Here is a 16395-nt window from a genome sequence, read left to right on the forward strand (position 1 = left end):
TAAAAAATGCTGAGTGGAGAAAGACTTGTGTTTTAAGTAATCTGCTGTTTCTAGGGACCACAAGGCTGTTGGAAGACGACCTTTTGACAAAATGGCTACTCTTCTTGCCTATCTGGGTCCTCCGGAGCACAAACCTGTGGCAGACACCCATTGGTCCAGTTTAAATCTCACTAGTTCCAAATTTGAAGAATTTATGACAAGGTAATGAGATTATTGTAGAGGGAAAAACACCTTGTGGGTTTATAGACTTTAGCATGTCGGTATTATAAGTAGTTATCATTCTAGCTTTCATTCTGAAGTGGAGTTTAAAAGCCTCTACAAATACCTTTTATGTTTTTTAGTAGAAGATTTTAATTTACAGATCCAAAACTAAATTGAAAACCTGAAAAAGCAGTAATCTGTACAATTCAAAAAGGATAAGAATTGTGTGAACTCGTTAATACTTTTGTCTAAAAATATAAGAAGGGGTTTTTGTCAAGTTGCTTGAGAAAAGTTGATGTCAATGTACCGCTTTTTAGGCATCAGGTACATGAAAAAGAGGAGTTCAAAGCACTGAAAACGTTAAATATTTTCTACCAAGCCGGGACATCAAAAGCTGGCAATCCTGTTTTCTACTACATTGCTCGGCGGTAAGGAAACTTTCACATCCCCTATCTAAAATAAAGATACATTTGATTATATATATTTATTTTTATAAATAATTATAAATTATTTTTATATTTTTTACTTGATACATTTGATTATATATAAAGTGTATCTTGTAAAGGGACACGAACTTACTAAAAAGAATCTGAAAATAGCTTACTTCCAAAGTTTTGAACTGAGCTATTTTTGTAGGTAAGAACTGCCATAGTCTTTCTATTCAGTATTACATAAGTACCTGTAGAAATGTACCTGAAGTTTTTAATAATTTTATTATTTTTCATTCTGTAAGTTAGCTACATCTATGCCACGTTATCTAACCCTTTATTAGTGACTTTACTGTCTTATTTTTGTGAAGTATAAAATGAGCAACCAATTAAAACATGGGATAAAATTGCTCAGAAATTCACATATTTCTTTCACATGTAATACAAATATTTGAAAGTTTCATACGTAGTTAGTAGTGTGGTATTTCTTCAGTTTTACCAACATGTTCTAAGAAAATAATTCAGTGCTTTTGAAAATGTTTGAGTTGCATGAAACTATCACTGAAGTGATGAGAAAAGCAAATGCTGAGGTTTGAACTAATTTTTTTGCAAAAGACCATGTTTTTTCAAGCAGGCAAGGTTGAAAGCTCTAAGTCTTCCCTACTCTGGAAGGTCGTGACAATGAGTAACATGTAATGCAGTACTGAAAAATTTGGGAAGAATATCCCGGAGTTTAATATTAGTCACATTACAGCCAGTTGCCTCTGTTCAAAAAAAAAAAAAAAAAAAAAAAGTAAGGCAAGCCTACAATTACAATAAGTGTATAATTTAAACTAGATATTTAAATCTAGTTATTAAATAATTGCGCTATGAAATCCATGGAGTGAGGACTGTGTTCAAAGCAGTATCCATAATTACACTCAGTACTAGACATCACTCCATCATTCTCAGACTTTAAAAAAAGGAACGTTTGGTGCTCACAAGCAAGTGATAAGCACAATAAAAGGCGGAGATAGTAAAAATAGATAACACCAGAGCTGTTGTACCTTTTCTCTGTGCTGTGCTGGTGGTGCTTTTGCTCTTGGTGGTAGTGTTACTGGTGAGGTGTGGGCTGGGGGCAGAGAGACTGCCGGTTTGGGCATCAGTGGGGTGCATGGTGGTGATGCTGCTGAGGCTGGGGGAGTTCTTACTGGCACTGACTGGAGTAGTGAGGGTAGACATGTTGTCAACCAGGTGTTTACTGGTGCTAGTAGATCTTGTCAATGTGAGGTTTGTGATGGTGGTGGGATTCTTGCTTTTTGTGCCAGTGTGGCTCTGTGTTGCTTTTGCTGCTATTGCCAACAGGGCTGTTGCTAGTGCAGCTGGCAGTAGCTGAGCTTTTGTTGTTGGTACCACTGCTTCTGGAGTTCATGTGGTTGCTCTGGCTCTTCGTGCGGCTTCTGCTGCTGGTGGGGTGTGTGTCTGGGATGCCGATGGGGCCGCTGGCACCAGCGGGGTGCTTGCTTGTTAAACTCTTGCTGATGATGTGCTTGCTTGTGGCATGGTTAGGAATGGTTGTGCTTGGGGACTCACATTTGAGCTGCTTGGAGGGAAGCTCTTGGTGGTGCAAGTGCGGCTGTCCACAATGTGGTCCTTGCTGGTGGGGGCACTGCTGCTGGGCAGTGGTGGCAGTTTCATTGATGATGGTGTCTTCCAGTATAAAATGTTGTTGTAAGCTGAGGAGGTGTCATCAGTGGTGAACTTTCTGCAGTCCCTCTGAGTTCACATAAATACTTGAGAACAGGCAGAGCATACCACTTCTCCAGCAGCATCGTCTGTTTGTGTTACATATTTAGTCAATACATGCTTGTAAACAAGGCATTCTTGGAATTTACTTGTTTCTAAAGGAAATCTTATCTAATGTGAATTTAAGATATTTTTATGCAATTAAATAAATTTTTAAATCTCTACTTACTCTTATTTCTCATCTCTTCCAGTTTTGCTTTTTTTACTGTGTTGTACATTTAGTTACAAAGTTACATTCGTAGAAATTTTGTATTCTATTATGCCATGACTTTTATCATATCCCCCCTCAGAAATATTCATTTCCAAATAGGCAATTTTCAAATAGACAGCAACTTTAAGAACTGGAAAATGTATTTAGTGTTCTACCATTGGATAATAACCATACCTTATTCCAAATTCAAGTTGAAGGCCAAAATAAGCAGCAAACTTTGAAGGACCTTTCCAAAAATAACCCCTAAATTTATAGTTGAGGTTTGCTGCCTAAATATGGATTCCTATGCATGATGCAATTAGAAATCTAGCAAATGAATATATCTGTTCATATTTCTTGTGTTATGTTTTTGATTTGCACAGCAACAAAATGAACTTCTGTTCAGTATCAATGTGGAAGGTAAAATAACTTAACTTACTGGAGGGGGGTGGGTTATACTTTTCAAAAAAAAAAAAAAAGGAAAAAAACAAACCCCAAACCCTCATGCTGTCAAGTAGGTAAGGTAAGCGTGAAATAATTAGATTCTATTAAATTTGTAGCTGTTAAAGTTCTCAAACTCTTACATCACTTTTAGGGAGACTTCAGACATAATGAAATTCAGGGGTGGAAGAAAAACAAAAGCATAATATAGCTGTTACTATTTGGGAGTAAGAGTAGCAGTGAAAGCCAAAGGCCTGTGCTGCTTGTCATTTCTGCACTTAAAGAATGCATAAACCCATGCTGATCAAAGGAACAGTGACTAAGTAGCATGAAGAAACTTTCGTTACATAAATTCTGTGTTCTTACCTACTTAAACTTTTTTTTTCCAGTGATTTATAGCTCTGAAATAGAAACCATATGAGAAAGCACTTAAACAAATCAACCTTTAGCTTCCCCTTTACTTTTTTCTGGGGGAAAACTTGAGAAATTGCCTTCATTTGACTTGACTCCTACACTTTCAACCCTCTTGACTCATCTGATTTCCTTCTGCTCCATCCAACAAGTAGGACCGCTTACATTATGTCCTGATTCTGTGCCTTTAAAAGCAGTACTGTGCTTTCGTGACCTCTCTGAGGTCTTTGAGTCACCTTTGAGCCTATTGCGCTGGCTGAAATGGGTCTTCACAAAATCTTAAAATTCACGTTGCAATATTAAGTAATTGTGTGAGTGTCTAACATTAATAACTGGTGTTAAATTAGTTTATCTTACATATCTTTCACATTTCACAACAAAAGGGATAAAAAGAAGGTTAGTTTATGGAAATTTTCCTTTAGAACATCAGTGATAAGTTATTGAACCAAAACTGAAACAATTTTGTGTTCAGAGAAACATTTGCATATCTAACATTAGTTTTCGTAAAGCCTTGAACAGCATGTGACTTGTAGAATGACCTTATTGGGATGTCTGAACATTCAGTGTAATTGTATACAAGGAACAGACTTATTGAAACTGAAGCCTGAACAGTGTATTCACACTAGCTAGTAGGCTGATGCCTTAAAGAGTCAGCTGGGATGCAGGGTTTGACAGTGAGAGAGTGTATGTAGTGCTGACACTGAAACTAGTTTGCTGTTCTCAAATTAGTCTGGTTTTACTTTCATTCTTTCTTAGAGATTCCTAAAAGTGAATCTCCACACAAAGTTACAAAAGTGTAACTAAAGGTGTGTTTTAAAATGTTGCATTGTATAGATGAGTAACTGTGTGAACACTTAAATTTACATATCCCTGGGTGATGAATTTTGCAACAGTTGATTTTTTCATAGACTTAATACAAATTTTAACATATAGCTAAAAAAGGTATGTGTTCATGGACAGCATGTGTCAGTTTAAGTGTTTTTTAAAAAAAAAATGCTGACTGTTTCAGACAACATAATTTTATGCAGTTGAATGTCAGTTTAAAAATATATATAATGTATTATATTTGGACCCCTTCTAAACTAGTTGTGCTGTTGTCAGTAGAAAAGCCTGGTTATTAAAATTTAGGAATAAAAATGGATGTTTGGAAACTCAAGTTTTCTCCCAGTTGTTGTGTGTGTTCACTGTTGTAATGAAATACGCTTGAAGAGTTGTCAGACTTTCTTCACCAAGAAAAGGATCAGCTGGAGTCACTTCTCCCCTCTCCTGCCTTTGTTTCCAGTCCCCTGATTTCTTTCCAAGTAATAGTAAGGCATTCCAGAAAGTGTTTCTCTGAGACTGGTGCAGGAATACATCACAAGATTTTTTTTTTTTTTAATGGGGAAAAAAAATACACACACACACACACACACACACACACTCACTCACTCACTCACTCTCAGGAACCATTCCAGTTTGGAAGATACCCGACCCTTTCCTTAGGCAAACATTTGACAGGAAGGCAGGTCCTCCCCATCTTTTCTAAGTGGTGTTGAATATGCAACAAAGCATTCTTATCTAGTTTATTACTAAATAAACTAATAACTAAATATACTTTCTATAGCAATATGTTTAAAACTGCTGTTGTATCCTTGCATGGTTACCTTTATTACAAATAAGCCTGATTAAATGCAGTTTCTTTTCCCTCTCTTCCGGTGAGATGCACAGTGGACTCAGGTAGATATTGAAGGGAGCTCTGCATGCTTGATAGCTTAATTTGGAGTGGGATGATGGTATTTCAGAGTCTACTTGCATAAGTGTAGCGTCTTTTATGTGCTCAACAGAAGGACTTCATTGGAGTTTAATTAATGAGAAAAATGATGTTGACTAATTCTGCAGAAGTCGGTTCCTTCAGAGGTGAACTGGTATTTTTAATCTGACCTGGATTATTGTTATCTGAAAGCCCATTATACAACAGCATTAGGAAGCCTTATGGGAAAGGATTGTTTAAAGCATCTGTGTGAAACTAAATTCTTGTACTCTAGACAAAAAGCCATTCAACGTAAAAGATGCCGTTGCTCCTGTGTGAGTATTGTGAGGAGTGATTTACTGTAGCTTATGAAAGGGGAGGTGGGAGGGCAGCATTGCAAAGGGGCACACGTGCCCTTCTTGTGGGTGTGTGTCAAAGAGCTCATGAACCTGCAGCACTAACTGATGGAAAACAGGTGTTCCCAAGAGTAGCCTGTGGCAGGATTACAGAATTTTTCCTCTGTGCTGCCTTTTTCCTGTGAGGAAAGAGCCCTTCAGTTTAAGTCCCCTCTGTACACAAAGCCAGAGAAGATACCGTCCTAAATTCTCTTTAAAAAGCTGGAAACCTACCTCCACCCGACCCTCCTCAAAAAAAAAAACACATTCGTGATTTGCTCATCACATTCGTCTTCCTCCAGTTCGGTTTTTCCATCAGACACAGTCTTATTTCGTGCCATTTAAAATAAAATGCCTATGTTACTATCTAGTTCTCCTCGCGCAAGAAATCAGGCATGCAAATGCCAAGGATAGCGATAACCCGTCTTCCCAAAGTTCACTCTGTCTGAGCATGATCCAGGATATCCTTATGTATTCTGTGAAGACTAGACATGCAGTATGTTTTTTCATTTGCAAAGACTTCTGTAAATAACTTGATACAAAAGTATGGAATATATGCTTGAGCACTTGCCTACCTTTTGTTTAAAATCAGAAAAGCAAAATTATCCACACTGTCTGACTTAATAGCAGTGTTGTATTGGGAGGGAAGTTAAGAGGCATAGCAATTCTGATTTGGTAACAGGTTCATGTGGAAATCATCTTAGCAAAAATATGTTGTTGCATAAATTTTACAAACTTTCAATATTTGGAGCTGAGACCTGCAGCTGTTTATGTAAGTCTACTATACATGAAAATAATGTAATGGTTATTTTGCACTTATTTTGGCATTTGAAACTTTGATATTTTACAGTTAGCTGATCCAAGGTGCAGTAATATTTTAAGTGTGTGTTAAAATGTTGGTGAGTAAAAGCCAAGCAAGCGTTAGTGCATGTTTTGCAGGCATTTGGAGAAGCAAGATCTATGTATAGCAACCCTGTCCCTTCAGCACTGAAGTCCACATCTCCAATTCTATGCAGCAGAATACATGAAAAGGAGGCAAATGAGAGTTGAAGCCTTAAACAGTTGTTCAGAGTTGTTCCTTGTTTCCTGAAGATGATACTGCCTAAAGTTGATGTAGAATAGCTGTGCAGGGTATCTATAAATATTTCTTTGGTCTAAATATAGTTAGAGCAATGTACAGTTCTCACCGTCAAACGCTGATACTCAAATAAGAAAGGCTAGGGAATAGATTAACCACTCTTTTGGCTTTGATTATTTACATCCAAGAGTAATAAATCCAAGAATGAAGTTGATATATTGACAAAAATATATAATCTGCCATTGAAATGGGCTACAGTAGCATTCACTTTAAAATATATGAATTACTACTGTCAGCTAGAAGATCTGATCACAACTGGGAGGATATGTGGAAACGTGCTGGAATAAAATTGCACCTTTCCACAGGAAGCATTGAGGTTTACAATAGGGTTTTTTTACTCAGTGATCTCCTTGACAGACTTTGGAAAGTCGTAGCATTGCTTAAATGGAGAAGATTGACCTACCTTTCTAACTTTGCTGTAAATCAGTACTCTGCACTGCGTTTTGTCAGTGGAACCTCCACAAGTCTGAGCGCTGAAGTTAGCAGCCTCCTCCCTTGAGTATGAGGAGCTGCGCATTTACCAGGGGTAAGAGAACAGGAAAATTACCTTATGCTCTTAATTCATCCTGCGATTTACTTCCTGGTATCCAGCTGGTGTAGCCAGACCATGAGTGATGATAGCTATTGCTTACAAGGCTTAACTCTGCAGAATATCTAAACAAGTACAGCTGAATTTACTTTTCATAACTGTAAGTGCTACTGATAAGAATTAGACTTTATGACCAGTATCTTTACTCCATTTATTTGCAGATCATTTAACAACTTCTGCTTGCTTCCATTTCCGGGAAAACGTATAATATTTAGCATCATTAAATACTGATTATGCTTTTAGGTGTGTGATATTTCTTGGTCAAAGCTGCCAACTCAAGATGTGAATACACAGATATTTGCAAGTAAACTTGACAGATCTGGGCAAGTCAGTGATGGGCTCAAATAAAGCCAATATAATAAAGCAGGATGTTACTTGTTTATTGTGTCAGTAGCTATTGACTGTAACTGTAGTGTTATAGACTTGCTCTGTTATGGATGTGTATTGGAATTTGGCTGTGAAACTTGTTCAACAAGAGGCAGAATTTGCCTATTGATACAGTAAGTACATTTGTAAGTTAAATTACAATTTCTATGTCTAAGCTGAAAAAAGAGAAGAACGTTAAATAGAAAGTACTGCCAAATACTTTTAATTATCAGCTTACCAGTAGCTGATCAAACACTGACATAAGACAACTTTAGAAGAAAATGATGAAGACATATTTCTTCATCTTCTGACTTGCCCCAAATAGCTCATTTCATCTTTCTGAACTTTTTGTGTACATAATAGCTGTTCAGGCAATATAAAATTCCTAGAATAGTAACTCTTTAATTCCACGTGTCACTACTATGTATTTAATTCCCTTTATTGTCACTATAAAAACTTAAAATATCTGTTCTATATGTAACTCTGCACTTCTACTTGTTTTCCTTGGGGAAGTAGTATGGATAGCTGTGACCTTTTATTTAGTAACTGATACTTAAAATTTGTTGAATTCAGCAGAAAGGAGTGAATGACTGAAAAAGAATAAGAAAGCTTGAACATCAATTAAGAGCGCGAAAGGATCCTCTGTTGTAACTGGTTACCTGAAAGAAGCTTGGGGGCGAGTGTTTGTGAAAGTTTGCTGTGCTGTTTTCCTAGCGCTGTTGTCCCTGTGTCCCATCCTCCCCACTACCTCAGCCGAGGGTTCTAAAGCGCTGTCTGCTCTGGAAGCGCACCCTGGGAGTGAGAAAAGGACTGTAAACAAGAATGAGCTGCCAAAACACCTCTGCTCTCTAATGGTGCTCGACAATTCTTGAGTCTTACGGGGATGGAAATATTTTCCCTAGCGTTGTGATACTGAACTCTCTGTAAATTCTAAAGTTGTAGTTGGTGACCAAGTTACCTGACAACTCAATCGGAAAAGTTGCCTTAAATAGAATAACCTTATAAACTGTGTGCCAAGGATTTTGGATGAACACAAACCTTAGTTCCTCAAAGAAAGGTGAAAAATCACTGCTAAACCATAATGACTGTGGTGCAGGTCAGTTCTTCCTTTCCATGGAGTAGGGGTAGATCTCTCTGCAGATACAGGGTACTTAAATATAGTTGCACTTCTACCTAAGCCTTGTTACTAGTACAAAGATTATTTCCCTTTGCCTCCCCTTTGTTAGTTAATTTCTCTGCAGTAATTATGTAATTCTTCAACTATCTTCCATAAGGCTATTTTTCAAACCTAGCAGGCTGGCCTGTTTTCTGGAATGATATTCTGACATCTTTTCTACTAAAAGGAGCATGCCAAAGTGGTGCTTTTTTGGGGTAGCTGTCTTGTGGTTCAGAGCCAGCTATACTTTTTTTTTGTTTGTTTTTTAATTAAAAAAAAAAAAAAGCTGTGGAATATGAAAAGACTGTTTAGATTGGAACTGCCAGTATGTTTGAGGGCTTGCAGCAGGCTGGGGTTTTTTTAGTTGGAGATCTAGTTGCTAGGGCATCGTTGAGTCATTTTACTGATGTATCTGGATCAGTTTATATCCTCCTTGTGTTGTGAAATTTAATCTCTGTCATTTCTCTCTGCATTTTGTTTCCTGGGCAACAACCTGACTTTCAAAGCCAGTTTTCTTCCTTAATCCCTGCTATCTTATGATGATCAATAAGTCAATAAATACTGACTTTGAAATACTGACATTGAGTTTTAAAACTAATATCCCAAACAATTAAATAGGGAACATGGGAATTCAAACCTCTTGAGTTATTGCTTCAGGCCACAACTACTCCTGCAATAGTTATAACCTTTCAAAAACAAGCACATTTCTATTACAAGGTGTGCTATAACTTTTTGGGATAAGCAATTAATATATACAAGGTAGCACCATTAAATATATATATATATATATATATATATATATATATATACACACACACACACTGAAGTGTTACCTAAGTATTTTGGAAAAAATAATTTCTGAGATAAATCTTTTTACCAGCGTGTTTGTTTTAAACAAACTGATTCTGTAGCATTCATGTCCATGCCTATCAGTTTTATTTCAATTTGACTGCACTGTTGCCAAGCAACTATAGTATGACTCCTACGTTTGCCTGCCTACTCACTACTCTGTTATCAACTAATTTATATTCAGGAAAAATGCAAGGAACGCTAAGTACAAGGAAACCTGCTTTGCTGAGAGCAGTCTGACTGTGAAGCCCTTTAGCTTCCACCTTCTGTGGGCAAGCTCTGGACAGAGCATAGCCCTACACTGTGAGAGGCAGTGCTGTAATTGCCTACGTATCCGCCCATGATTTTTGTTTCCTAACCTCCTAGTCACATCTTTGTCTCCTATTTGTGAACATAAACTCACAATTTGTCACGTACGTGCATTTGGAAAACCCCAGAAACCCGTTTCCACTTCCACGCTTTTATCAGCACACTTGAGCCTTTGGAGTCCAGGTAGCAAGTCCTCCAGTATGGGAAGTTGCAATTCGTCCTGAACAACTTCTGAAAAAAATAATTTTTTTGTAGATAGCATTCACTGTTCTCTGCATAGTCTCATTGTAAGGGAAAAATACTCAGAGCACGAAGGGGTGATTCCGTGAAGGGTCTTTTTTGCATCCAGTAGGGTTTGGCATCATGTACTGAACTGTTCAGCAAGGGTGCATGTGGTATTTCATGTAATTCTCACAATGTAATATAATCTACTGAAGGTGCTTTAGTCTTAGCCTCCATTCAGTGATCTCTGTCTTACCTTGCAACTAAGCTGCTCTAAACTGTGTAGGGTAAAGCCATGTGAATGAGATGATTCTAGGAAATACCTAATTTTGAAAATGATGAGTAGGTTGATACTGTTTTATAATGAGTTAATGCTTAGCAAATGCTGTCCAAAGAGACTCAAGCAGGCAGTGGCTCTTTTTTTTTTTTTTTTTTAGTATTTATGGTAGTTGGTAGAATTTACCAGTTTGTATCAGATTACTTAACCTGGGAAAATAGATAAAACCTGTGCAAGTGGACATTTTTTTTCAGACAGCAGGTAGCTCCTTTCTGTAATGAGGCACTTCCACAGGCCAGTGAAGCTACTGTGTATGTGTTGCTTATGGTCTAGATAGTCTAAGCTTTGACTTAGATAACTAGTATTTGTCTACGTAAAGTGCTGTTTTATTTTATTAGAGAGCATGAGAGCTACCTCTTTGGTAGTGGCATATGCTTTAGGTGTTTGCAAATCCTAAAGAGTAGGAAGGGTAGGTTCTATGTTACAGTGATCTCATCAGTTTATTAATAAACAATATTAGAGAAAACTTGAGTATCAGAGTAATGTAATTTGATCATACAATAATTTTCCCCATAGAATAAGATGATTAGCCAAATACCTGTTTAAGATAGGTTTGTTTATTAAAACAATATCTATTCAGTGATATTACTTGTCCCCAAGAGTATATGGTAGCTAGGCATATTTGAAATGAAGCACCACCACTAATTCAGTTCAGTACAAACTTAACTTTATTTTTACTTAAATGCCAATGAAATAACTGTACAAATTCATTGTCTAACATTTACTTTGCTGTTAGAAATTAAAATACATTTCTGGTTATAGAAATATTGTTCACAATTGGAAAGTTGTGATTTCTCTGACACCAGTGGTTGTAAATGGTTGACAACCCTCATTGACACCTAGGAGAAATAGGTGGAGGACTCCAGTCTCAGTAGTGAGGTTTTCTGGGTTTTGTAGCACCTTCATGCTACAATAACTGGAAATCAAATGGCCTGAAATGAATGGAAAACGTTTAATAAAGGTTTGTAATATTAAGTGAATACTTCGTATTTTTTCAATGAACTTGTTCTTCAGTTTTCATTTCATGCTGTTTGCAAAACTTTACCTGTAATATATCAAGTACCTTTGCCACATAATTTAAATTATTGTGCTAGAGTGGACAGAACCATGCGTGCAACTATTTCTACTCATTGATGGTGCAGCTATCAAGGGAAATAGCATTCATGCTCATCCTTATAGGACAATGATTTGGGCATGTTCAATGCCATGGATTGAGTTAATGTTTTAAATCACAAGGCCAGTTCTAGGATTGTTTAAATAACAGTTAGCTTGTCAACTAATTACGTAATTGATTTATGTTACATAAATTGATTACAAATTGGCTGTTATTTCATTTTGCAGTTCAAAAAATAGTGGTTTGATGTATTCTGGCCAACTTGTGATATTGTTTTAAGCATAATGAAATAATTATTTTGGATTTTTGGATGTAACTTGAAATAAATTTAAGGCGCTTCATTTCTTTAATTTGCGTAGGTAAGCTCAGTGTTGTCCAAGAGTGTCATGGCATTGAACATCCTGTGTTTTTTCTCTACTTTTATCTTTTTTAAAGTACGGAGAGCGAGAAATAACTGGCCTAGAGCTTCAAAGTCAAGACAGAGCAAAAATAGAAATCAGCCATTATCACCTTTCCCATGCCAAAGTTAGACCACATTGTCTTCTCTATTGATCTCTTCCTAGTGGACACTATGGCATTGTCGTATTTAATTTCTAAATTCAAAACTGTTGTTCTTCATATTTAAAATACTTAATACATATGAAGCAAACATAGATATACATGCTAGCCATTTTCCCAGGAATAACTTCTGGTTAGTGAAACAGGTTCTTTTTTTTATTATTTTTTCCCTTCCTTTTGCATGTCGTCATAACTTACAAAGGATCTGTACTACTATATTACAAGAATTACTGGTTGGCAAGTCAAGCAAAACAATGCAGATATGATACAGGCCTTCTGTTTTTTCCAGATGTTTAATGACAAAACCATACATAAAATCAGTACTTAAAATTCTGATGTTTTATTCTGTGCAAGTAAATTAAAAATTTAAATACAAAATAAGCACATTTTTAAAAACAAAATCATAGGTTAGTTTTACTTGATTAAGACATAGTAAAATAAGTAGCAGCTTAGTATCAAGACATTAGTGTGCAGTTCTTTAAGAACTGTTATTCTCTTTAGATCAGAGTCAGAACTTTGAGTTTCTTGTATTTTGATTCACTTTTTTGACCTGGATGTCTTTACTCCAGCTATGCATCACAGGAATAAACTTCACGAGACTACAAGCCCTTAGCCAATAAACGTTACCACTGCATTAAGCGTTATAACATAAAACAAATATACCTCACAGATACTTGCTTTGGAGGGGGCATGAGTATTCAAAATATTTGTTGTGGATTCCTCTTTCCTTAAGGTAGCAGTTGTGCTTTGAGGCATTTTAGAGTAGTTTGTTGGCATTCCACTGGTAATGCTCAGAGTCATAGGAGTAGTGGATGATCCTGTCGAATGAGCCATGCTTGAGTTCACCTCAGTCGAATCCTTTATGTAGATCGTGTGTGTGGCTGCCGCTTCATGCGAGCTCACTTTCCCGGTGGTCAGATCTTCTGGATAAAGGAGTAGTGGTCGGTCTGTGCTTGTAAACAGTACAGTTTGGCTTAAGGTAGCAATTAAAGTAACCTCCTTAGCTTTGAGTTTTTTATGCAATTTTGTCATTTTGCTTGATTCGGTTGCCATTGGAGAAGTAGTTCTGTCTGCTGCCTTCATTCCTTTAATCATGAGGTTAGGCTCTGGGACCGTGGGAGCAGCCACAGTTGGCGTGGTGTTCATCCAAAGCACCGTCTCGTTAGCACAAGGAGCCCCTATGATGTTGGCAGCCGTTCCTTGCACCCATTTAAGCAAATAAGGGATATTTTGTTTGTCACTGCAAGACCACGGGTTGTTATATAGTGTTACTACTTGTAGCTGAAGGAGTTGGTCAAAAGCTTTGTCAGGAATGTATGTGAACTTGTTGTTGTGCAGGTAAAGGCTGGTAAGGTGTTGGAGTCTCACCAGCGTTCCCGGAAGTATCTGTGACAGGAAGTTATTGGATAGATCCACTGTCTCTATGTTGTAGGGCATATTGGTTGGAACTGTCCAAAGTTTGTTGCTACTGAGATTGAGAAACCTGAGACTGCTCAGTGTGTTGTTGATCAAAACAGCTCTTTCCACCATGTTCCTCGAAACATCGAGCACTTTAAGATTCCACTGGTAAGCTGTGTCAAGTTTCTGAAGAACTTTAATGTTGTTATTTATGGCATATAATTCCCATAATGACTTGGGCAGATGAGCGGGAACATTCTTGAGCCAATTATTTGAAATATCGAGGGTCCTCAAATTGGTAAATCTGGTCAGCTGATGATCAAGATCTGTAAACTGGTTAAAGGACAGATTTAAGTATGTAATGTTGTCTTGAAGTCCATGTGGCAGTAGAGTTAAGTTTCTGCCTGAACAGTCCACATTCCTGTTGTTTCCTGAGCATGTACAGTTAGAAGGACAAATACCCAGAACAGTGGGTATGAAAAACAGAAAGGCCAGCAGGCAGGTAGATGTTTTCAGTATCTGGTGTTCCATTGTTGCCTGAAAATAAATATACCAAAATAATGCCCTTTAAATCCATATAATATATTTTATTTATTTTTAAGGATTGCCTTTGCGCTGACTACTTGCAGGATAAATTAAGTTAAAATATCAATAAACCCCTTTGTGACATAGTCCTTTTTATAATTGTTCAAGAGAGACTTTACAAAGCATCCCTTCATAGACTGTCATGTTGTCTGGCAGAATGAGACTTGTTTTTTCATCCTCCTTTCCCCTCAAGCTCAAATGAGGGCTTTCTTCCGAAAATGCAAGTCTCTTCCAAATGTTATACAATGTCTGCTTCTTGTTTTTAGTGATTTCAAGCCTATATTATATTTGGAATAATGTGTTCTTTTATACCGGATGAAAAAATGGCTGTCAACTGGATCTGCTTTACAAATCTCTGCAGTAATGTAGCAGTCCCCCCCATACATGCACACTATTTGCTTACACAGAATTGGTTAAAATACATCTTAAATTGTTAAGAATTTTGAAACTCAATTTCCATTCTCATGCCAACATACACATTAATATTTTTTCTTATTTAGTGTTAATTACATTTTCAAAACTGGTAACACATGTTTGAAAGCTGAATTAATGTTAGGAAGAAATCTGATGCTGCAGCAAATTTCTGGTGCAAGCATCTGTCATCAACTAATAATTTTGATCTTATTACTGTCTCTGGTTTTGTAGTAGGTTTTTGTGATTAAAAACAAAAACAAACTTACCGTAGTCTCTTCTGCAGTATCAGTACATCATTTCTGTGAAAGATTTGAGCTTAGAGGTCGTCTTGTTCTAGAGAGTAGCTACAGTTGCTGTCTGTGGATTGTGCTTGCCTCTTCAGCTGCATCGTATTGCTGCTAGCTGGGGCTCTGCAACCACCTGATCTGCACTACATCGAAGGACTGCAGAGCTGTCGTTGGTGCTGACTCAAATTCATGGCAAGGCGTGCATATTCTATAAAATAGTTGGGTTTTGTAATTTGAATTAGTTAACTTCTCTGTACATTTTTATAGATACGTTATTGCATCCAAATATGGCATTTAAGTTTGCCTGTGCAAAGAATGTCGCATGGCATTTCTGTAGGCTATTTTAGCTTAACCTATGATTCCCTTTAAATGATCCTATTTAAAAAGTCTTCTAAGTTGTGTTCTTTTTACTTTCATTTAATCCATGCTTTTGTAATAATGGATAATATTAATTTAGGCTTCCTATCCTGAACTTTCTACACTGCCAGAGTATCTTTTTGTAATTTAAAAATGCTCAATTTTCTAGTTCCTAAGATCAGGCTGCCACTGTATTGTCAGATAAAATACTGCACAGCTTGTAGGATTTTACAGATTTCTATAGGACATCTTTATCTGAATTTCTCCACACAATATGGTAATAGTGGTTTATAACACTGTTAATTTGAATGTAGTATAATGTAATAAGCCTTCAAAAGAAATGCAGTTTTTCAGGTACGCAGTTTCATACATCTTATGCAAATGGTAAGAAACTTTTAACTATTCTTCCCTGTGCCCACTGCATGCACAGCAGCATAAAATGCATATGTACAACCTATGGCTTTAAGGTTTTAGTGGTAATTTAAAGATTTTTAAGTTTATTGCTGTTACATGTGCAAACAAGTGCTCTGTGCACCATTCACAAATATATTCCCTTCCCCAGAGAGTTCAAAATTACAAGCTCTTTGCTGTTTTGCAGAGATGTCATGGAAGGGTAGCTTTGGCATCTAACAGCCTCTTGCTATGAGTCTAAATGTTCAAATACTGGTAACGTATTTTGTTTTTAATTTACCTCTGAAACTACTTTCCAACTACCCAAAAAGTTATCTTACTAAAATGCATGATTTTAGGCAGGATACTGAGCTTCGCTTATACTCAGGGCCAAGACAGGAACCTGTAAAAATCTTGGACATCTTGAGTTAAAAGGAATCTAGTATATAGACAAAATAAAGTTTGTATTAATTGAGTGCATTCTAAAAGTACTGCTTCAGAGGAAGAAAACAGTAAATGTGCACAGCTAATTCTGATGCTCATGTGCCTGGGTGTTCCATGAACTCTTTGTATTTTGTCCACAAAAACCAAAGTATCTAGATAAAAGAAAATTTATATATATACATATATATATATATATATATATATATATATATATATACACACTTGTTCTTTCTACGTATGGAGCCATTTCAGCTTTTGAGTGTCTACTACTTCTATTACCTTCTTACTTGCACTATTCTCTG

General features: G+C 36.7%; 2 protein-coding genes across 4 annotated transcripts in view; one reads left to right on the forward strand and one right to left on the reverse strand.

The window, feature by feature from the left end:
- NF1 (neurofibromin 1) overlaps window positions 1-16395 on the forward strand; it is a 109721-nt gene that overhangs the window by 50904 nt on the left and 42422 nt on the right. For all 3 annotated transcript variants that reach the window (XM_062592879.1, XM_062592881.1, XM_062592882.1), the window contains 2 exons: window positions 55-201; window positions 519-629. In XM_062592879.1, coding sequence (XP_062448863.1) covers window positions 55-201; window positions 519-629 — 258 coding nt within the window. The remainder of the gene's footprint in view (window positions 1-54; window positions 202-518; window positions 630-16395) is intronic.
- OMG (oligodendrocyte myelin glycoprotein) lies at window positions 12828-14147 on the reverse strand. Its single transcript, XM_062592647.1, has one exon. The coding sequence runs from the start codon at window positions 14145-14147 to the stop codon at window positions 12828-12830; it is 1320 nt and encodes a 439-aa protein (XP_062448631.1).

Source organism: Rhea pennata, chromosome 20 (genome assembly GCF_028389875.1).
Source record: "Rhea pennata isolate bPtePen1 chromosome 20, bPtePen1.pri, whole genome shotgun sequence".
Classification (NCBI taxonomy): domain Eukaryota; kingdom Metazoa; phylum Chordata; class Aves; order Rheiformes; family Rheidae; genus Rhea; species Rhea pennata.

What these genes read in the sequence shown, in the direction of transcription:
- OMG (XM_062592647.1), bottom strand. Translation starts at nt 14,147, where the DNA reads ATGGAACACCAGATACTGAAAACATCTACCTGCCTGCTGGCCTTTCTG.